Source organism: Pieris rapae, chromosome 5 (assembly GCF_905147795.1).
Source record: "Pieris rapae chromosome 5, ilPieRapa1.1, whole genome shotgun sequence".
Classification (NCBI taxonomy): Eukaryota; Metazoa; Arthropoda; class Insecta; order Lepidoptera; family Pieridae; genus Pieris; species Pieris rapae.
The window spans coordinates 1563720-1587383 of record NC_059513.1 but is presented as its reverse complement, the minus strand read 5'-3'; the positions used below and the strand labels follow the sequence as shown (position 1 = coordinate 1587383).

Sequence of the window (23664 nt, the reverse complement as noted above, 5' to 3'; positions counted from 1 at the left end):
ATTTTTACAAAAAGACTAACTATTTCTTCTTTTCTTCTAGTGGGCTGACATAAAGCCCTTTGTCAGTACACGTATTTACGTACGTAATCTATTTAAAGTTACTAACTAATTTTGCGCTTATAACTATAACTAGAACTGGTTAATTTTATGCCGGCCTTATAACAGTTTACGTATATGTAATGTTTTCTATTTGCGAGCGTACTTGACATCGTAAATTATAGTAAAACCAATTGACAAATGAAAATTTAAAGAAATAAAATCTATTATCAGTTGGTTATACGCTTTGTGTATCAAATATAGCTTTATCACGAATTGTATGTTATATGTTAGCGACTAAGGAAGGCTGCTTAAAATAAATATTACATTTCTTATACATAACTGGCATGATTGTACCGAAAGAGAACTAAATTATAAATTAATTATCCTCAATTATAGAATTATAATAATTAAGAACAATTTTATGTAACAAACCTATAAAAACTACTTAAATATACTAATTTAAATAGATGACCTACTTCGTGTAATTTTATGCAGCACTAGTGCCTCACTTCACGCAGTGAGATAGAAATCTATAGACATTACGTTACATAGTCTTAGGGATATACAAAAATATATTAATTATTGGTACTTTAACTTTTCGTCTTTAAAATACAATCAAATTACTAGTACTGTAGAAAATCCCACGAATACAGTGTTTAATCCTCCCAATATCTTTCTTTTTGTAGTTTTAGTAACAATTATTATTATTTTTTATTATTCAATTACTATATACTATAATATACTACACAAATCTTCCAAGACTTTGTTACTTACTGTTAATTTTGAAATTATTTTTTCTACTAGGTATATCACACATTCTTTTTCTTTTTTTTATAATAAACTGTTGTGATATCTGGCAGAATGACCAGCGCGGTGAAACATATACACTTAAAATGTACCGTATTCCAAAAAAAATATTTTTCTTTTTTGAGTTTTTTTGGTGTTTCTGTATTTCGTTAGTAATAAATGTTATGTTTATATGTAAACAAACTCTTAACATTATTAACTCTTTGACTGTACATTAACATATCAATTCACGATGTTATAAAATACCGGTTAGGCGAGGAAGTCCCTCATTGAAACACATGTTACAAATGTTGACCAACCCATGATGTAAGTACGTAAGTGGGCGGCGATAATTTCTGAAGCACACAACTTTCCCATAGATAATGAGTTTTGTTATGGAAATAGTTTCCATAAATGTAGTATGTTTTCGTTGCGTAACTATTGTGAATTTAAATGGATTGTGAATATCCAGTTCCTCCATATATTTTTTTGCCTCGTGAACGCAGTGTTCAATCATTTGACTTTGAGGCCCCTTTAATATGTCCTGGTCTCTTGGTACAGAGAACCTATGCTTACATATATTTATATAATCCCTTCATAATTTTTGTTAGAGCTGAGTTGATCTAGTGATTTCAGGGTGGAACTCCCTGTGGTACGCGCAAGTGCGCACAAAAGGGAAATATTGTCCAGGGCACATCAACTACTAAAAATACGTAACATTTTATTGTATTGCCCTAAATTTTGTCAAATTTGTCCCTTTTTCGGCCAAGAACTTTTTTTATTATTACCACTTATGACATCTCAGAATTCTACGGAATTACGAATTCTACGAATTTCTTCCAAATATTTCTTATTTCTCAAATTAAGAAAGATCATAAACCTATGTTGTTATGATCTTATGATGTTATGATGTTTTATTTATGAAATATACTTGTATTTTCAGCAACCTCCTCCACCAAAGCCTGATGATTCTGATGATGATGAAAATGATCCCTCAGAGAAGGCACCTCTAATGGGCAGTACCAGTAGCCTATCTCAGATTAGAAAACCTGAGATTATAAGTAATGTGCCTAAACCTGATTTAGAGGAAGTAAAGGAAGATGATAAAGCAGCACAGCCAGTTAAACGTAGAAGTAAGTTCTTTGTTAATCTATTAAAGGTGTCAAAATTTTGGTACAGTAAAGTTGAATGTTTAAACTTTAAAGGAAGACTGGCCAACCTTTAGGAAATATAGTTTTTTTTGCTTTAAAGCTTAAATCTAACCCTCCAAGGGGGTGGGGGGTTAAGCCACTACTACAATTATTGTTTCGATCGGACCTATGGCCACTTTGTGGAACCAGCTGCCCTCTAAATAAATCGTATTTCCGAACCAATTCGACTTAGTTCTTAACAGGCCGGCAACGCACTCGCGAGCCCTCTAGCATTAACAATGTCAATGGGCGGCGGTATCACTTTACATCAGATGAGCCTCCTGCCGGTTTGCCCCCTATAAAAAAACGTTATGGTTATACTCTGCATGCCTCTGGATTATCAATATAAATTATTTATAGTACTCTCCGATACAGGATATGTTAGATTCATTTCCTTAATAAAAACCCATTTGAATTACAATTTTCCTTGTACATAACACAAGTTGGATTTCCATAAAAGTTTTAATGTCAGTGCACCACTTCATCTTTTCATCTATCTTTTTTCATCACAGCGTAAACACTATACGACAGAAAGAGACGCTACGTTAGTTAAAATCAGATAATTTAATTATAAATAATCTAATTCCAGGTTCTCAACAGGACTCACCCGTAGTCCTATCAGTACTAGAGGACGTTAAAAGGATCAAAGTGAACAATAAAGAGAATGGAGTAGTGGTCCAACAACCGACCAGTCTATACCCACGCCTATCAGACATAGAAACAGACACGCAAGAGGAGTACTCAGACTGTGGTGGCTCTAGGTGCGGTTATTACACTGTGGAATGCATATTCTTCTTTCTATGTATATGAGCCGTTGTGGTGCAATGGGGCCTTAATAACTAAGCCTTAATATAGAAATTCACTTAACGTGAAAATCAAATAACGTGTCGCTTGATTGTGATTGGTCAAACGCTGTCGACAAATCTCAAGCGAACGATGTTTCGATTTTTAAATTTACATTCTATCTATATATTCGTAAGTTTTGAAAAACGTTCCGTTTCTATATTTGAAATATTCAAGTCGCAGTTTTTGTTAGGAACGCATTTGACGTGCGCTGACCATAGATAAACCGTAGGTTAGTTTGAAATAAGAATATAAAACGGTGGATATGGCGCGAAACGTCTCGTAAGTCTTTTAACTCATCCGTCTCTTTTCATCACAGCGAAAATACAAATTGACTGAAAGAGACAAAGGACTGCTTGTCAAAAGTGTAATTAGACTAGTTTTTATGAATAAGCACGAAAATCACTGCAATGACGATATATATCATTCGTATTATGTTTTGCAGTTGACGTAATTTACTAGTTTTCCGGATCAAGTAAATTATAATATGGATGTACACTGCCAAGTTTATGTCAAGTTAAAATGAGACTTATGTGTTAAAAATAAGGTCCATGTTAGATCGGATCCTAGAAGAACCCAGTCTTCTCGTTATGTCAATTAATTTGAATGACCTTTATATATCCCTTACATAACAAGTGTTTTAATATGGCGTGTTTATTTTTTTACCAGGATTTATTTGCTGAAAAATTTGGACTTAATGCCATTTACGGGTTAAAATCAACCACAAATCGAATATGCCACAGGCGTCCCTAAAAATAGGGAATTGATAATATAAACGTTTATGTTGTTAACGATATTCCAGTGATAGGTTTTTTATATTAAAGTTGTATCAAAAACGGATTCGTTATTTGACGCGAAAAATCCTTCTTTTTTAAGAAATTGTGGTCATAAATAAACTCAACCAACCAAAGCATGTTATTATAAATGCATTTTGTATCATTATCGTATAACGCTTAACGCGATAAGCCAATCATAATGACAATCAGAATACTTGTAGATAATTATGTCAATGGGACATTTTTTTTAAATTAAACAACTTAAAAGAAATAAACAGTAATACGCGGTTCGCGTTATAGAAGTATTCTCTTAAAGTTTTTTTGTTTAATTTTTTAACACAACACAACAATTGAAGGTGCAAAGGTACTCAAGACTAATTATAGACTTGACAAATCATTTTAATTGTCACATTACAGAAATATAACTTAAGGAATATAAGAAGGGGGGAATACAGCGTTTTATGGGGGGGGGGGGGGGGGCAAAACATAAATTCATTATAGGGGGGTTGCTTTTATAAATTAAAACTAGCGGAAGAAAATTCGTACTTTTGTAATCTAAACCATTCTCGAGTCCACTTTAATATACAAATTGTCATTAAAATGGAATTAGGAAATTACATAACGCACAGTGGATTTATATACACAAAGATATCACATATAAACAGTGTAATAATAATGATGCAAGAGTAATCGCAAGCAAAGTTGCAAATAAAATTAATATTCATTTTATTTATTAACGTCTGTACAGCAGCCCAAACATCCTATTATTTGATACAATTCTCTTAAATTAAATAAAAAAATGTTTGAAAATTAATTTTTCACTAAGACTCAAAGGACGATGGTAATTATACTAAAAACATTTACGCTTGCAGCTTATAAAAAACGCAAATATTAATGCCCAATTATATATAACAGCGAAGTGCGTTTATATAACAGTTATATATACAGTATTTATCACAGTCGCTCGAAGCCAATTAGTTCAATTAATACATTAAGACTGTACGTTGCCTAGATAGGTTAGGGTAATTTATTATCTAGTATTATTCAGGCGGTGTTTGTTTTAATCACACTGTCTCTTTTTATCATAGAAGAGGGGTTATTGGACAGAAAGAGATGAACGATTATTTGGATCATATATGTCGTAGTAGCTAAGCATGACCTACGTCAAAATAGAATTTGACATAGAGGTTATACTAGGTACAGGGCTGCAGTTATTATATAAAATCATGCTCTTACAGCCAGTTTATATTCTAACATACATCTTTTACGAGGAACACAGTTATTTACCATTTAAACTGTATCCGGGTAGAGATTTACTTAAGGATAATTTCCAAATTATTTGCCGAAAATATTGGTGTAAAGATTTACAACAGTGAATTGTTAAGTATTTATAGTCCACCAAAACAGTAATAAAACTAAACTATAAATATATCCCAGCCAACTACCTTAATTAGCTGTTCAATTAACAGCCTAGCCGTTTAACTAATGGCCTGAAAGATGACTTAGAACGATGACGTTTCTTTACTTGCCTAGCCTGTTAAATTAAATTTTACTTTCTGCTACTCTCAAACTTGAAACGAAACTCTTCAAACTGTCAATATGGCATCGGCAAACCACAACTTGAATGGTGTTTTCCAAAGTTTTATGAAAAACAACAATTCATGCAGTTATTAAATGTTGCAAATACGCCACGGATGAAAATCTTTCAGGGCGTGAGTTAAACGACGACGTTTAGTGAAAAGTTTAGGATGTTAATTGAACGGCTAATTAAGGTAGTTGACTGCGACAGATACATTCCACCAATAGACAATTGTCAAGATACAGAAATCTTATTTCAAATCATAGTTGCTAATATAATACGAGATGTAGTTTACATAATATATAATGATTCAAGACTATTATCATTAAACATTAAAAATAATAATATCGAGTAGAGGTGACTAGCAATTTATTCATTACTATGACCCCAGTTTATGGACTGTGTTCATGCCTTATAGTACTTAATTTACGCACAAATTAAATACTGGTTCATAAAGCGGCTTATATAGGAGTTAATTTGTGATATTTCGTTACGATTATTTTTTCCTAAGTTTAACTCGCTACCATTGTGTAGTGCTAAGTACATTGAGCCTTATTTAGATGGTATTAAAATTTAAAATGCAATGTGGGAAAACTATATACAGTCAAAACCGTTAACGACATCGTTTAGAACAACATACCGGTTATTTTGACCAAATTGATGTCCCGGCTGAATATATTTTATTAGATTCTTGACAACGTCATCGGCTGTTACGACTATCGGTTTTTACGACCAAATATCAGTAGTCCCTACGATGTCGTTAAAACAGATTTGGACTGTTTGTAATTTCTGGTATTGTATTATATATAAGTACACACTTAAAGTAGATTAGTAATGACTCAAAATACAGCTGCCTCATTCATTCAGTATACTATAGACAGAGATGTCTATAGTTTTAGTTTTTAAGCCCTTCATTGTATTTGAAGGCGTTATCTTAAGTTTTTGTCTGTGATAGTAGAAATTTTCTATCTGTTTTTGTAAGGAATAAAAAAATAAAATTATTTATGGTATTTTATTCACTCCTTTTCATGGTTGTGTGCATTTTGAAATATTTAAGGTGTTTTCTAATCCCTTTGTCCTTTCCATTCCTATTTCGACGGCTGGATTATTTTAATATTATTTATATCCGGATAGATATATTGTTTATGTATCACGATTCCTAAGCGATCGTGTACGTTAGACACATTTTTGTGCCCGTTTTACCGACCGTATATTACCAGTTATTAACTTCTTAATCTGGATCGATTTTAGACAGTATTAATTGATGATATGGTTCATTTGGGGTGCAATATTTGTTTGATACATATGTTTGAAGTGAAACTTCTTTAAGGTGCATGAAGGTGAAATTTTTACGGATGAAACGCAATAATAATTATATTAGCGTCACGATGATGTCCAGCGTTTTTGTAGAAGAAAAGGGAGATTGAGACCGATTGAGAGAGAGTGAGAAAGGGCGAACGTAGCAAGAAGCATATAACCCATATAACGACAGTAGGAAGCAAGCTAGTCAGAAAGATCGAGAGAGAGTGAGTGAGATAGAGCGAATGTCACATAACGCACATTTTTAATTTTCATTTAAACAGTGTGAATATAGATATACAAATACATGGAGTGATCATAAACATGGTACATAATCATCTATTGGGGCTTTTACCTTAGTAATAATTAATTTACAAAGAAGTTTCACTTCGGATATGTGTACTATATAATAAATTCATTAGAAAACCGCTGTCTTTTGTATAAATGTAACCATAACAGTCATAGGAACGCGACAAATGCATATAAAAGTAGATTTGCAACTTACTTTTTGAGTTGGCTAACGTAAGGCTAACGACTGGGTAGTCTATTTAGCCGCGGTAGCGAATACCTCGAACCGAGCCGAACTTGCTCTAACCGGTTGGGCCTTTACATTTCTAATACATCTCGAAAAATTCAACCTTTATCCGATAAAAATTAATCACATAACTTTTCATGTGATTTCGTCCTGGGCTTATATAGATAACTACCAACCCAGCCTCGTATTCGCACCGTGACCCGTTAAACCATGAAAAATTATATATCTATCTCGTTAATTATTATATAATCTACGGTCATTAGATTTTATATTTCTCGCGAACAGATAGACGCGGCAGAGGACGTTTTTATATAATATAAAGTTAGACAAGTTGTTTTCAAAATCGTTTTCGTTAATTACCCCTTACAACCTCTTTGAGTAGTAAATATATTTGCGTTTATATCTGTACGGTTCCTGGTTCATCAGGGTTCTTTAAATAATAGAGGATTATAGTTTTACTCTTTACTACTCCCGTACAACAATATAATACAAGCGAAGTACTGTTACTTGATATGTAACCAATGAATTCTATGTAACTGTCGAAGAAAATGCCTACGCCTGGCTCCCGGGGCGTATCTTCTATGATTTAGTTAATTGTTATGAAACGAATGAATCCAATGCTAGTAAGGAGAGTACCTACGTCTATACTTACGATTTAGGTAAATATACGCTTATAAAACTAAGAAAACTTTAGTAGCATAATTAAACAATATCCTAATAAATAATAATCCAGCAGCTACTATCTTAGATTGCATCGGCTTCTTCTATAAAAATAAAATTGTTAGGTTAGTATAGTACGCGTTTTTTAAAGCGATTGATATCTAAGTAAGCTAAGAATTGTGACTAATTTGGCTTTTTACTATGAAAAGATACCTATTTTCTTCAATAGATCTTTTTAGTAATCAACCTTAAATTAAATAAGGTATGGCATATTTCGTGTTACACAAAATTGTATTTTTTTCGTTCTTAGCGAAATTTTAAGCTCTGTTTTTAAAACAATTATCGTCCACACTAACTAATTGCTTAACGCATATATAATGTATACCTACATTTTGTGTTTTCCGGCAAGGAACCGTGTTTTTTTATTCGTTTGGGTTATTTTAGGATGATTAGCTATGACATTATTAGTATATATAGAAGTAATTAGGAGGTATCTATTTCCTGACCACTACTAAAATACGTCAGTAGTACGTAGACATTTCCGTAACCCCAGCATTAGCCTCCATTATTATCTATCTATATAATATGACAGAACTACACAATTCAATAAATACTCGGTCTATTGCTTATACTAAACACGGATGGATAACTTTGCATAAAAAAAACAATTTTTTTCCTTTTCTCTCCTTCCCATTCCTTTCTCTTCGTTGATAATGAATCTTGTATAAAACTTTATCGAAAGATAATCTAACAAAAAATCAAAGATAAGATAGATATTCAAGTTTCAGTATAGGTTTGTCAAAATGCACACTAGCCATGAAAAGGATGAGTGAATATTTTTTTCTATTAATATGACGATTCATTGTATCTTCTTTCAGCGAGGATTTGCCTGCAAAGCTGAATAAATCGGACGACTGGGGTGAAACTTCGTTTGGTAGAGAAGTTATGAATGTGAGTTTACCGTGCAAAATTCCTATTTCCCTTGGAAAACAATGCGTTGAAATCGGATATTGTTGAACATAGATTGATGACTATTGGTTTTTCTTTAATTTGTGTCCTTTATACACCTATAGTTTCATTTTACAAAGATAAATATATAATAAATCAGTGGCGCTACAACCTATTTAGGTCTGGGCCTCAAATTTCTATTTCTGTTTCATAATCATTGGTCAATTTTAAAGAGAAGTAAGTGATCAGCCTCGTGCGTCTAAGGCAAGCCGGTTTCCTCACGATGTTTCCTTTACCGTTCGAGCGAATATTAAATAAAAGGATTAGTGCACAGCCGGGGATCGAACCTACGACCTAACACTGCTCACATCTGCTATAAAGACTCATATAAAACATGATCTAACATTCTTGGTCTTGATAAGTTTTCGATGCTTTAGACTTTCTTAGACAAGTAGGTGATCAATCAGCCATCTCTGTCGGAAACACGCTTCACGGTCTTTTCCTCTTTATGAAAAACAGTACTTCTGTATTATGTATACTACTGTTTTCAGGTTGTTAAAAAGAACAATACCAGCTACAAGAAAGCTGTGCAAAGTGATAGCGAAGAAAGTGCCTGTGACAGTGAATTGGATGATTTGTTAGACGAAGCATTGAACGAGGGACCCACACCGCCTAAAGTTAATAAGGTGAATGAGGTAACGTCACATTAATATGTAAAATCAACTTACTTGCGTTCGGCGATATCTTTTTTTATATGTAAATGATTTTGCGGACTTTTGTGATTATAGTTAAATTTGTAGTACATTTTTTGTCAATAGATTTCGCAGCGTTTTTTTTGTTTTACACGGCATAACAAAAGAGTCCATAGTGTCAAAGTAAAATACAATTTATAATAGGCTTTTTTTTAATATTTAAATACAATTTAATTTTTTTTTAATAACACGATTATTGATTGATTATTATTGATTTTTTTTTGCAGTTTGTATTAAATAATTATATAGGGTAAAATATATTGACATACCGCAATAACCTATAGGCCGAAATAATTGCATATACTTGTCCGCTGTTACGAGCCGCGCTGTTAGTTGAGATGCCGAATTTTTAATATTCCTACTTTTTTTAATACTGTATAGCTTTGTTTTTTTAATGTAGAATTTTAAAAATAGTTTCCAACTGTTTCACATTGAAACTAGTCTAGAGTTAACGGTGTCTAGGGTTATCCAAAATTTTATTATCTAATGAATTTCTTGTTATTATCAGTCAGAATTAATAAATAAAAACTAATATTGACTAAGTTCTTAATGATAGTTCAGTGGTAAAATTACTCAATAGCCAATCATGCTGCCCAAACTAACTATCCTAAAGCTAACAATAATAAAAATTCATGAATCATTCGGTTTCTTTATATTCCTATTTAGTATTCGCTCTATACATTCCTAGTGGATATTTCTTCCCCATTTGAGTCCATTGTTATGGACCGGCCATATATTGCAGCCGGCGTGCCTCTCATCATCAAGTTTCGTGTACCAGGATCGAGCGCAGTTCAAGTCTCCGTTAAAGAACCAGCCACCAGCGACTCCAACCAGGCCGGACAAGGGCAGCGAGCTCGTTCACAGCGTTAGCTTTTACAGGCGAATGCAAGCGGTAAATAGAGTTTTATATAAAGAGTACAATTGACAGGCGTGTTTTGTTTCTTAAGAATTTTTTTTATGTTAGCGAGGGCTAAGGCCAGGTTCCCACTACGCCGGACAGAGTGTTCACATTACATCGGATCCCGGAAGAAATTTAGACAGTCAAGTCACGGTAATATTATGTATACAGTATTGTAACTTCATACAAACAGACGACGCGCGAGCTATACCTACTCGCTCGGATCTCGGCATGCGCTCGGCATGCTACAGTCGCGGACGTGCCGCAGTGACGATCGGACGGTGTGTTGGTTTTTAGTCAGTAACCGCGCGATGGAGGAAATATTCCGAACTTCATTTAAAACTAAACATATAAATTGTAAAGTAGCTTCAGGTATCTATAACCAAGTAAAAGATATTCCTTTAATAACATAATATACATATACAACATAATAATAATAGGTAATTATGTCGGTATATTATTTGTTATAATCAAACATAGATAAAAATAAACATGATTTTTTAATTAAATCTACCATAAAAAAAACCTTGTATTTTTATTGAACACTTTCTATTCAATTCACGAAGTATTTTATGTTATCATATCAATATTTCATATATAAAACGCTGTAGGTGGACAGCCCTATCGCATGCTAACGTACTGTGCTGCTGTAGGTACTTATTACAAGGACACGGGCCAGTTACAATACTGTATACATAATATTACCGTGGTCAAGTAGTACCTCAGTTGAATTTGGCGGGGCGAGGGGAGCACTACATTACTACATTACTCCGGGCCCGGTCGTTCTACCGGCAATTCGTAGTGACAAAACGCTCGGTAAAAATTCCGGACCCGGGATAATGTGAATAGCTTCATATAAATTATACAGCCAATAGCCCTTCCGGCAGATTTACCGTAGTGGGAACCTGGCCTAACATTTTAGCTATTGGATTGTGTATGATGTGGTGTGGTGGTGTTTTTTTGTGTTTGGCAGTATATATAATAAATATAAGTAATTTAACATATATACCCCCAATTATTGTCAGTCATAAAGCACGCCAAACGTTTTCTACAAAAAGGCGCCATCACAGTTTTGTTTAATTTAACTGTCTAAAATACTATTTATTTAAATGTTTCCAGTCGAGCACACCTTCGACACCAATGCGCATCGTTCGTCACACGTCACCTGAGCGCGAGGCTCCAACGTCTGAAGTGCCCAACGTCACTACTGTTCGTCAGCGCATCAAGGAACTGCAGGCCGAGATATCTAAGCAGCAGACTGTTATATCACAGGTATTCTACGGTTCCTGGGTGCTCTAAGTAATAGAGGACGTATATTTTACTATATTAATCAATCGCGTACAAAAATAGAATATAAGCGAAATACTGTTTATTAACTATGTAACTAATATTCGACGATTTAGGAAATCGCCACACTTATAAAACTAAGAAAGCCTGAGCGACTTAAATGTACCGAGTGACATAATGTAATGCATTGGATCGTACAGGTATATTAAACACTAAGTTCTTCAGAGTAAAACCCAATATGTTTTTGACGTACGACAGACTCTTGATATATATTTACTTTGTACAAAAAATAATGCTTTTTTTACTTCATGTCTGGTTAGTGTTGTGAGAATGAAAGCTTTCATTAGTGGATATTTTAATACTGTAAAGGTATTATGGGAATATACGTTTTCATAAAAAGCTCTTCCAACAATAAATTTAATAAACGAATAAGTGAGATAATTGAGGTTAGACTGTTACCAGAACCAAAAAACTTTACTAACTAATAAAGAATTCGTCAGGTTTTCTTAGTTTTATCTTGTTTATTATTATTATTATTAAAAATTTCAGGCAAGTCAAGCATTAAATTTATGTGCCGCTACGATAGAATTCAGTGGTTCAACGGAACAAGCTGAAGGAGAGAGACTACTGTTATTAGCAAGTATGTTTAATTATTAAGTTATTTTAGGCGTGTTTGTATAGATTGTTTAAACATTAATAATAGAACCTTATATGTTAAATAAAATAATGTAATAAAACATTAACATAGTTTATCTATCCTCATAGAATTTCCTTTGTATGATTAAAAAAACATCAATGACAGTCTCATAAATTCCTCTCCCGGTTCTTTTGTCTATGGCTAGAGGAGGACTTTTTAACTTCTAAATTTACAAAAACTTATTAATAAAATATTATTAATTCGTTTAATTTTTATTATTATTATTATTTAATTTAGAGACGTGCTCACATAAATTGTAAATATTCCAGCACACCGCCGTCAAGCCTGTCTCCATGAAATGCAGAGGTTGCAGGTGGAAGGCGCCGGGCCTGCAGCAACAGCTGGGATGGCCTCACTCCACATTCAGAACATTCGTGTGCCACTTCGCAGGGATTACATCAGGCAGCTGCATGCTGGTGAGTATGATGATGGCCGAACACTGGATCGCCCTTTCATAAAACTATCAGACCTAAATATTACGGGCCTAATTATATAATCAAATCAAAATTTATTTATTCAGTTTAGATGCGACTTAAGGCATGCTTATGAATGTCAAAAACGTTTACAAAATTCGCGAAAGAGCAAAACTACGTTCTGAGAAGAACGGGCAAGAAACTAAGCAAGTTTTATCCTCCCTTTACATACAATAATTCAAAAGAAAATGTCATCAACCACAAATTCATTTAAGTTACATAAGTAAAAATAAAATAAAATCTGTTCTGTGATTTACCACATTCACCATTACATTACATTACATTACAATACATAATGTAAATTATACTCATCTAACATGTCAACAACAATGGCTAATACATACTCTAATATATGATGATCGTCTCAATTTACTATATTTGAAGATATATTATAAATCGAGACGATTAAGGTCTCATTCGTATAGTGTACGTACGTACGTTCAAAATGGCGACGAATAATTCGATAGACGAATTATCTTATATATAAAATTCTCGAGTCACGGTGTTTGTGGTTAAACTCCTCCGAAACGGCTTGACCGATTCTCATGAAATTTTGTGTGCTTATTGGGTATGTCTGAGAATCGGCCAACATCTATTTTTCATCCTCCTAAATGTTAAAGGTGGTCCGGTCCACCCCTAAATTTTTATTTTTATTTTTAGATAAATTTTTATTTTTTTATCAACTGTGTCAACAGCATTAAAAAATACATAAAACCCTAAATTTTCAACCCTCTACGATCAATCCGAATTTTTTTATTATAAATGATTAGTCCATTGAATTGTTACATTTTTTAAGCCTAACCTTGCGTTTTTTAGAGGACTCAATTAATGTAACTTTTCAATGGACTAGATATACATGGCAAAACAATGTTTGCCAGGTCAGCTAGTATTTAATAATTCTAATTATATTTTTAAATTAATAGATGGCGCTGTGGGACATCATGCAGTGTGTCTTCTCAAATGCCGAGACAGAGTATTGGCAAGTAGTATGCAACTGACTAAACCCAACGCACCACTGAACTTCCCTGATGAAATAAGTATGGACGGATTGGCGAGTGATTTTAAGGTATTGCTGTCTCTGTTTATTGTGTAGTAAATGATAGAGTGAGATAGTCTTAATCGATTAATTTTAATAATATTTAAAATAGTTGTAATATTTTAGTATTTTTTAAGTTTTGCACAGTTCTAGAGAATTAAGGAGGTCTATATTAAAAAAGTTTAATGTCTGAAGAAAAAGAACGTTATAGTTTTCACAAAATTAAATTCGAACATTCCTCGTTTTTCTTTTAATCAATAGATTAATGCACAATTTAAATATTAGTTTTCATATAAATACATTTAAATTTATAGTTAACATAGTGTATCATAATGTAGATAGTTTGAAGAATTAGTAATTGCATTAAAAAAATATTTTTTTTTTTCAGGTAACTGTCGAAGTCTATTTACTGCAAGCCTCAAAAGAACTTTTGCCACATGACGTCAAATATCATATTTCAAATAAAAAGGTGAGTAATTTAAAAATTTTGGCCGTTTTGTTTTTATTGTAATTTAAACATAGTATATGTTAACTTTAATCAGTCATTAGTTTTAGAGTGTATCCATGCATTTCTAGGTAAATAATGTTTATGAGTATTTGGAGATTAAATTTTAATTCGGTAAAATCGGTCGGTTCGGTTGTTCAGGTTGTTAGGTTGTGAGAAAACTATATACTTATTAGTTTATATACGTGTTTTTTTGTATAAATAAATAATATTTGATGTTTTCAGGGCAACTCAAAACTCCTAACACCGAAGTCAAAAGTGTCAGAATTGAAAGCGCCCAGAGTACAAAGTCCGGCGGGACCCCACAGTGTGCGGACACCACAATTTCAGCTTCACGGATATTGTATATTCGCATTGCAGCAAGCCAATAGGAAGAGTTTTACCCTTAACAAGGTTCATTTACTTTAAAATTTCAATAAAATTTATTTAAATGAATAAATATATGTATAATCTTTTTTTTTATTTAATCAGGATGCAAGTCCATTGGCCAATATTAGAATTAAAGTCTTAATGTTGCCATTTAACTTTATCAGTCGCAGCGAATGTTTTTCTTCATCTTATGCACTCAAATATAATAATAATGAAAAAAATATTTTATAACAGGCGTGACAACTCTCATACAAATTTATTTAAAAAACCAACGTTTTTTAAATAAATTTGTATGAAAATATTAACGTAAATAACTTCCTTATATTTTCTTAATAGGTTCCAAGTGGTAGTCCGCTAGAAGGCAACATACACGTAGATATACGTGCGCGCGTACGCGTTTCGGCCCCGCCCCCTCATGCGGCCTTTCTGACCGCCTTCGATGACGTCAGTGGTTTAGGAGCGTGGCACAGACGCTGGTTCCGTTTGCAACCACCGATGCTCTCCTACTGGAAATACCCTGATGATGTTCAGAAGAAAGTAAGTGATACGATGAGGATAAATTGACTTCACTATAAGATTTGTTTGTGCAAACATTTTAGGTCTGAGCCTCAGATTTCTTTATCTGTTGTCAATTAGTATAGGTATAAATTTGTTAAGTAAAATTAATTAATTAAATAACGTTTAGATGTAAAAGGAAGAGACTGGCTACCCACAACACAGGGAATCCTAGTGTGGGGACCAGTGCACTCTACTTTATAGAAACATTAATGTATTTTGTGTCTAATAAAGTTCTTTCTTTCTTTCTTTCAATTTAATAGGCAAGTAGGTGATCAGACTCCAATGCCTGACAAACATTTTTTTTGAATTTCATCACGATGTTTTCCTTCGTACGAGCGATTGTTAATACGCACATAGAAAGTCTATAGTATAGACATTTACTGTATTTTAATCGACACTTACATCGATATCATTTTATCGGCACTCGCTCGATTTTGTTCTTTATATTACAAGTGAATTGTATCAAAACGTTAAATTAAATTTAAGTTATTTATTTAAAAATGGTGGTAAATTTATCTACCCCATAAGTCCATTGGTGCACATCTGGGGCTCGAATCTACAACCTCAGTTACATGCTGGATCCGCTAACCCAACCCTGCATTATTTATTACAGACATGGCTAAACTCACAATAAAATAGACTATAATATATACAATACAAAATTAATTAAAATAACATAAAACACAGTTTATTCTAACCCCTAATACTCTCCAAGTATACCCTCAAATGAGAGTACACTACCGCCATACGCTCACCAAATAGGTGGAGTCGAGATGATTAATAACATGCCTCTTTCATGCCAGATGCCAATCGGTGATATAGACCTCACAACCGTCATATCAGAGCGGGTCACAAGGGCCCCCAGGGACCTCTGCGCCAGACCTAACACTATCCTGCTGGAGACATCGGTGCCTGCCGGTCTCATAGTGCCCGACACGGGATCCCTCGTGTACTTCAAGGGTTCTGATGGGGTTGTGAGGAGGCGACATCTGTTGGCCGCGGACACACCGAAAGATAGAGATTTGTGGTTGGAGATGCTGAACAGCGCCTTGGAGTATGTCAGGTGCTGCATCGAAGAAGACGAGTAATTCGTGTTTAAAGGAAATGTCAGCTAAAGATAGTTGTTCCAAATGAATTTGTCGATATAACCGAGAATTATTTAAAGATTTTTTTTAATGTTAACATTTTACTATATAATGACATATATACAATTTTTAATTATTTCAATACGATATTTGGAAACTAATTTGTATTAGTCTAGGATACCAACCCAATTAAACATCTTTAGTACTAATTAGGATGATTTGTTTAAGGGATTTGCGATACGATAATGCAATGTAGGATATAGAATAATTATTAAAACCTAGAATAAAAATAGCCTTATTAAAAATCAAAGTATTCGTGGAATTGACAATTGCTGTGCACTTCTGAATCTTTACGTCATAATTATGACATTCAAAATTGAATTGGATATAACAAAGCTAAAGTACTTTTGGATAAACCAATCTTTAATACTGTGTTATTTTATTTGTATTAATAATTCAATTTCTATTATGCATGTATTTCTTTTCTGTATTGTAAGTCATGAAACAACGATATTTTATCTGAAACTCGAATAAATGATTTCTATGTATTAATTAGTTTTGTGTATAATTAAGAAAGGTAGAAATAAACTCGGTATTACTTTTCTATTTTTCTTTATAGTATTATTTTTTAACAATTTCATGCAAGATATCATAATTATTAATTTGTTTTGTATGCAACTAGATAAATAAAAAACATACTAACAAATAATTCAGTTTAAATATTTCATACGAATTGTTTTATGCTGATAAATTAATTTTTATTAAAAATATAATTCTATTTTATTATTGACACTTAAAATCCTTCATAATCTCTACTTGGAACTTATTTTGAAATTTCAGTCAAATACGCCATGGAGCAATGCAAGTATTCAAAATAAAATTGTTTTTATTATTATTTTGCAATGATTTTGTACAAAATACATTGTCCTTATTCAATAGTTTTAAATTAATTACAAACATTTGCTTTATATATAATTTGTTTTTTAAATGAAACATATAACATAACTATGTATCAGATTTAATAATGATTATGCAATGCCTAGATGTATATAAAATCAATTAACAATAAAAGTGTATTATTCCATTTGTTTGTTTATTTCAATAAAACAATTTTTTGTTAGTAATTATTTATTATACACACTACGATATTTCTAATATAATTGATATATTCATGCGTTGATTAAATAGTCGATCTACACAGATAACATATCAGTTTTACAAGCATTAAATACTTTTCGATATATACTATAATCTGTGAATCAGTTTTAACTATGTCACAGATACACAGTACCCATTTATGGCCATTTGAAGATTAAGCAATAAATTAACAGTAAATAATAATATGATGATTAAATATAAGTCAGTGAGACTTATGACAGTTATTATTTATTCAAATAAATAACTATACTCTGATTTTTCACTCCTACTAACTATACTATTTATTTAATTCTTTAGCTGGCATCACTGCCTCTTAATTCCAGGTTTAGTAAACCTTTTCAAAAAATAAAATGTTATCTTTATTGGGCGTTTTTTTCTTTGATGAAAATGGACGTAATTATCACTCACGTTAAACCACTTTTAATGTACTCTAAAATAAAATGTATGCATAGACTCAGATGTGGAGGCTCGTATTGAAATTGAAAAATCTACCCCGCCGGTTTGCCATCTCTGACATGTCAAAAAATGATAGCTGTCAGAATTCTACGGAATTGAAAATCAGAGTATAAATGTACATCTTTCATATAAAACAGCTCGTTTCCATGATTCCAAATAAAAAAACATTTTGAACAATTGGAAGTACTATTACCGTATTCTATCTTGACATAATTTTTTTTTCTGATACGATTTTCCACGACGGTACTACCAATTGTCATACAAAATAATTAACGGGGACGTACAAATGTTTCCTAACCAAACAGTGGAACAAAAACTGAGTAATTAATTCTATCCTTGTACTGTTTTTCGTTTCATATATATACAGTTAGGATTTTTATTGTAATATTGCAAGCGAGTACTTAAAGAGATTACAATTTTGTCCTATATTTATTTCAGTTGGAAAGTTTTAAGTTGGCGTATATAAACTATTTATCGTCATCATAGGAAACAGCAAAGTCGTCTTCCATCTTTCGATGTTTACCAAACTTCTCCGATGACATAACTTGTCTTAGATCGTGCTGAAATAATTATAAAATGAACACAATTACAAGATAGAAATAGCATAGAAAATGTATAATTTCATTTTATATTTCCGCTATTTCACAACTGAGCATTTTTCAAGGCAGTTTTTGCCGCGCAACACCACTGTGGACCCAGCTGCCCGCTGAAGTATTTCTGAACCAATTCGACTTATGGTTCTTCAAGAAAAGAGCGTACCAAATCTTAAAAGGCCGGCAACGCACTCGCGAGCGCTCTGGCATTGAGTGTCCATGGGCGGCGGTATCACTTAACACAAGATGAGCCTCCTGCCCGTTTGCCCCCCGTTCTATAAAAAAAAACAAAATCTTTATAACATTACGCATCCTGAAGTGGTAACCAGACACCACGGGTCTCCACTTTCTACAGTCCTGACATACCTCTCTTGCCTAATCCACTTTCATGACATTCACCATGCATGCTCGTATTTCCGAACCAATTCGACTTTGGCTGCTTCAAGAAAAGTGTACCAAGTCTTAAAAGGCCTAAAAGTGTATCGTATATATTACTATCGTCCGCTATGAATTTTATATAAACTATATATAAACGCTAGCCTCAGTAAAAGAGAATTGAAATGTATTCAAATATTATGTACGTTTATACATAAACATAAATATATTTTCAAAGCTCAGTGACTGTCACAATTCAAAAACAAAAAGTAGAAATAGATTCGCTTTTCATGCTTTCAGACTTCATAAAACTCACTCATGTATGGGGAATTGTATACATATATATAACTAAATTCCAGACCATGTAACCAAACTTCCGCTACAAAAGTTTAAACCTTAATATAAAATTACACAGTTCAAGAATACATACATCATAACAATGTGCAGGCACTAATGCCGCTGTAAGATAGATGGCGTAAATTGACATGCATAAGTGTACAAATTGTATCTAGATGAATAAATTACTTTCTGATTAGATTTTTGATTAGCTATATAACAAGTATTAGTTTAATTCCTTATAAAAAATCGTCATGCATGTGTGAACCTAATTAACAAACCTAATTGACGTTATAGAAGCGGAAACATTTATGTATTTTTTTATTGACGTTCATAATTTGAATCTAAGGGCCTGTTTCACAATGTATGGATTAAGTGCCAAATAGCTATGCAACACATAAATTATTCGAAAGATAAAAGTTCCGAATAAGATACTTGGCATTTCATGACAAATAGCGCTATCTGACAGTCGTGAAACGTAAAAATACTGTTTATCCTACAAATAAGTAATAAATAGCTTATTTGGCACTTATCCGGACATTGTGAAACAGACCCTTAATGTTACTTACAATGAACCGTTTGCACAATTTTGTGAACTGCCCACAATCAACGTGTGTGTCTGAGCGCTTGCCTCCAGTCCAATCTCGACTGAACGTCACCTGTGATGTCACCACCATCATCAATGTGAATAACATCACCAACGTAAGGATTCTGGAACATAATTATTACAAACAACAAATTTTATTTTATAAACCTATGCGTCCAATAGACAATCCTATGGGTAAAGATTTATTTTATTTTATAGGCATGTTCGTTAAACTAGTATAAACAGTGTATATTGAAACAAAATCGCAGTGGTAGTTTTATTCTTTGTAGTTATCGACACATTTCTTATTGGAGACTTTTTCGCTGCAAGGCAAGCCGGTTTCCTCACAATGCTTTCCTTCACCGTTCGAGCGAATGTAAACTGCGCATAAAACAATCAGTAATTACCATTCGAAATTATATGAACAATTGTATTCAAAAAATTTAATAAAATATTGAAAATAGAGGGAGAAACTGGAAACATATAAACGAAGTCTTGAGTGGACCCAGCATCTGCTAAAAAAATTGTTAGACGCAAACTGCAAGACAGAAATATTTCAGTGATTGCATTTAAACAGTTCCAGAAGGGTCTGAAAAGAACAGATTTATGATCTACACTAGACAAAATTAGCCATATTATTCACGGACTTATAAAACACAAAATAGGAGGTTAAAATATATATTTTTTAATATAAAGAGGCATAGCCATGATCCATGACCGTTTAGAATAAGCGAGGTGACAAATAATTTTAACTTACAAAAGTTTGTCTAAAATAATACTCTATTCTACTAATACATTTTAAATTTTTCGGATAATACAAATAAGAAGTATTTTTGTTAAATACTTTTTAGTGCATTTTTGAGGCGGTGGTATTTTCATTTAAAAAAATCATGTGTATTTTGTTATAAGGATAAAAAAACAACTGATTTGTTATGCTTTAGACATACATAGACATAGACATAACAAATCACACAACATAACTAATAGTACACAACCAAATTTAGTTACAAAATAATTAAGACATCACGCATTGAGAAAATAAAAAAAACTCGTCAATTTATCACATATAGTCACTCGCTGTTTGCGATTATATTTAGTAATTCTTTACGATATATAAATAATCCATCTAGTAAATAATGTAGTAAACACGCAATTACAACTAGTAATTAAGTTTTTTTTAAATAATACTTCAACAATTAATAACGTTAATAATAATACCTGTACGTATTCATTGTATCACTTGTATTTTTCGTATTAAACTGTTTTGAATAAATGTCCTTTCCCCTTTTATATCCTTCTTAGAACGTTCTGCGCATCTTACAGGACAATGAGAATATTTATAGTGTGAAACGGATCTTAACCGATTTTCAAAAGGAGGTTTTAAACGTAGCGAAAATTGTATTTTTTAGGTAACACGATTAATACATTTTAGTCGCTATCAAGTACATATTGGGGCCTTTATGATAATTATGCATTTATTAAATCAACTTGATACTACATATAAATGTCTTGAGTATACTCCTGGAAATTTAAAAAGAAAAATCATCAAATAAAAATAAAAAATTTACGAAAAAGATTATATTTTAGTAAATATACAGGAAAAATCCGCTTTTTAGTTTGCTTTATGAAATTTTTTGTATTGATTTAGATTGGTGATTTTATATTTTTTTAATAAGATGTTGTTATGCATTTCTTGCACTTTACTCATCATGTTTCTTTTTTTAGGATTATTCTTACTAGGGTTGCCTGAAAGAGATCGCTTGTTAGCGGTTAGGCCTCCCGTTGTATCCCTTACTATTTTTATGGATTATGTTATTTGCTTTTACATAAATTTAACGAAGTGTAAATAAATAAATTCTAGTGAAACTGAAACTATTTAAAAAAATAAATCCGAAAACTGAAATGACCTTTAGTGGTAGTCTTTTAGGATTTGCAAAGAAAGTCAGTGAAAAACGTTTCAAATGTTTCGCTGCCTTAACGATGAGAGATATACGATGTTCTAGGGAAAAAAATTTGGGCTTGATATTGTTTAAAAACCGGCACCAAGGTATGTATGTCTAACATGTACATATATATTTCCCATTCGGTGTCGAGACCCTTGGTCCGTGGGGTCCTAGCGCAAGGCGCAATAAGGCTTTTTAGGGAAATATCAAAAAGTTTAGTCGACATCACTGGAGACCGAAGAGCTGGCAGCTACCTCGGACAAAGAATTAGTAAATGTAATAACTAAAATATATTATTAAAAGGAGTCCCTTTAGGCAAGGTTCCGAAGACACTGGCAGCGTTCCCCCTTTGAATAGCTAAATGTATAATGTTAATTAAGGTTTTTGACCACATTTAAAGCCTAGCATCTTGTTGCATTTACGGTAGGCGATCGTTGGTTTATTTTGTTTAACAAACAAAAATTTGCTTTATTAAGTAAATAGTCTTAAATCTAGATGTTAGTACATCCCTTTTAAGTTCTAGAACCTGTGTTAGGGAGGAACGCTCTTTCCTATATGTTGATACTTAATCTACTTAATAAAGTTCTATAAAAAAACAGTGTAAGTACTTAAATAGGTAATCAGATAAAGAACATATTTTTAAAACCCAAATCTAACAAAGTTTATATTATATCGTAATAACTACACAAGTAGGCTAGATAAAAATTAAATCGAAAGATGTTTGAATTCAATGTGTTTTTTCCAAAGCGGTTTACTAGATATGTAACACGCCTTATTACGAGAAAAATATATTTCTTTACCAGAGTTGAGTTATTTTTATTCAATTCATAAACCATAAATTGTTCAGCTATCCACAATAGGTGTGAGGGAACAGGTGTGACCCTTTGAATGTATTGAACTAAGATATGAAAAGCGCAGTGTGGGAGAAATAATCTCATTTGTGGCGGTATTTTTAACACTAGCCTCTAATCCCTTGTTCTTTTGAAATACATACAAGTATAAATATTACGTAAGTCTGACCCAGCACATAGTACGATTTATGATAAAATAACAAAATATATTATCTTTATTACCTATCGAATGCTTAATATAACATTAGTTTCGGTAACTATACTACGTATCAAAACTATTTGTAATGTATTTTATCTAAATCGTGGTGGTCATATAACCAAAATAAAGGATCTTTTCATTACGTTAGTTTAAGAAACCGTGAAATGTTATTCAAATACAAAGGTACACTTCATGGCTTCTTTCTAAGTCTTGTGAATTTACAAATAAAAAATATATACACGCACCTAACTACATAAGTAACTATATATATATAACTAAGTAACTGCTCTACAGACCAGAATTTAATCTAGAAGTCTTAAATAATAGGCAGAAAATTGCTTGTTCTTCCAAATTTAACTAAATTGATCAGGGTTATCAATTTTACGTGTCGTGAACTAACTATTTAAATTCAATAATGTTATCACAAATATATATCCCACAATCACATTTCTTTTATATAATAATATTATCTTATCATTTAGTAAATTGTAAAAACAAACCTTGAAAAAAAAACAATAATATTTGTTTCGAAAACTCAAATTGCTTTTCATTTATTTAACATACTTATCGCAAAACTCAATTACATTGACTACGTAATACGAACATGTTATATTAAAGTTTTACATAGAAATAGTCTTTGGTTTTAGCTATTATAGTCGCACGTCTTTCTAGACAGAGAGAATTTATGGGTAAGATTGCCGCTAAGTATAACGAAATGCATATCATATACGTTGACACGTCCCGTCAACGTCACATCAACCAACCATGCAAAAAACTCTTGGACCGCGCAACCCGAACACAAAACCACTTTTTAATAATTAACTCAAAATCAAAAATCATTTATTCATATAA

General features: G+C 32.4%; 1 protein-coding gene across 5 annotated transcripts in view; it reads left to right on the top strand.

Moving 5' to 3' along the window:
- Window positions 1-17352, top strand: part of LOC110996381 (anillin) — a 45040-nt gene extending 27688 nt beyond the window's left edge. For 2 of the 5 annotated variants that reach the window (XM_022264016.2, XM_022264020.2), the window contains exons 9-21: window positions 1769-1958; window positions 2605-2776; window positions 8586-8658; window positions 9207-9350; window positions 10150-10299; window positions 11425-11577; window positions 12142-12232; window positions 12559-12705; window positions 13686-13828; window positions 14187-14267; window positions 14529-14696; window positions 15009-15209; window positions 16034-17352. In XM_022264016.2, the coding sequence (XP_022119708.2) occupies window positions 1769-1958; window positions 2605-2776; window positions 8586-8658; window positions 9207-9350; window positions 10150-10299; window positions 11425-11577; window positions 12142-12232; window positions 12559-12705; window positions 13686-13828; window positions 14187-14267; window positions 14529-14696; window positions 15009-15209; window positions 16034-16318 (1998 nt within the window). In that variant the 3' untranslated portion in view covers window positions 16319-17352. The remainder of the gene's footprint in view (window positions 1-1768; window positions 1959-2604; window positions 2777-8585; window positions 8659-9206; window positions 9351-10149; window positions 10300-11424; window positions 11578-12141; window positions 12233-12558; window positions 12706-13685; window positions 13829-14186; window positions 14268-14528; window positions 14697-15008; window positions 15210-16033) is intronic. The other 3 variants (XM_022264017.2, XM_022264019.2, XM_022264018.2) reach the window with 3 other exon arrangements.
- Window positions 17353-23664: the final 6312 nt, after the last annotated feature.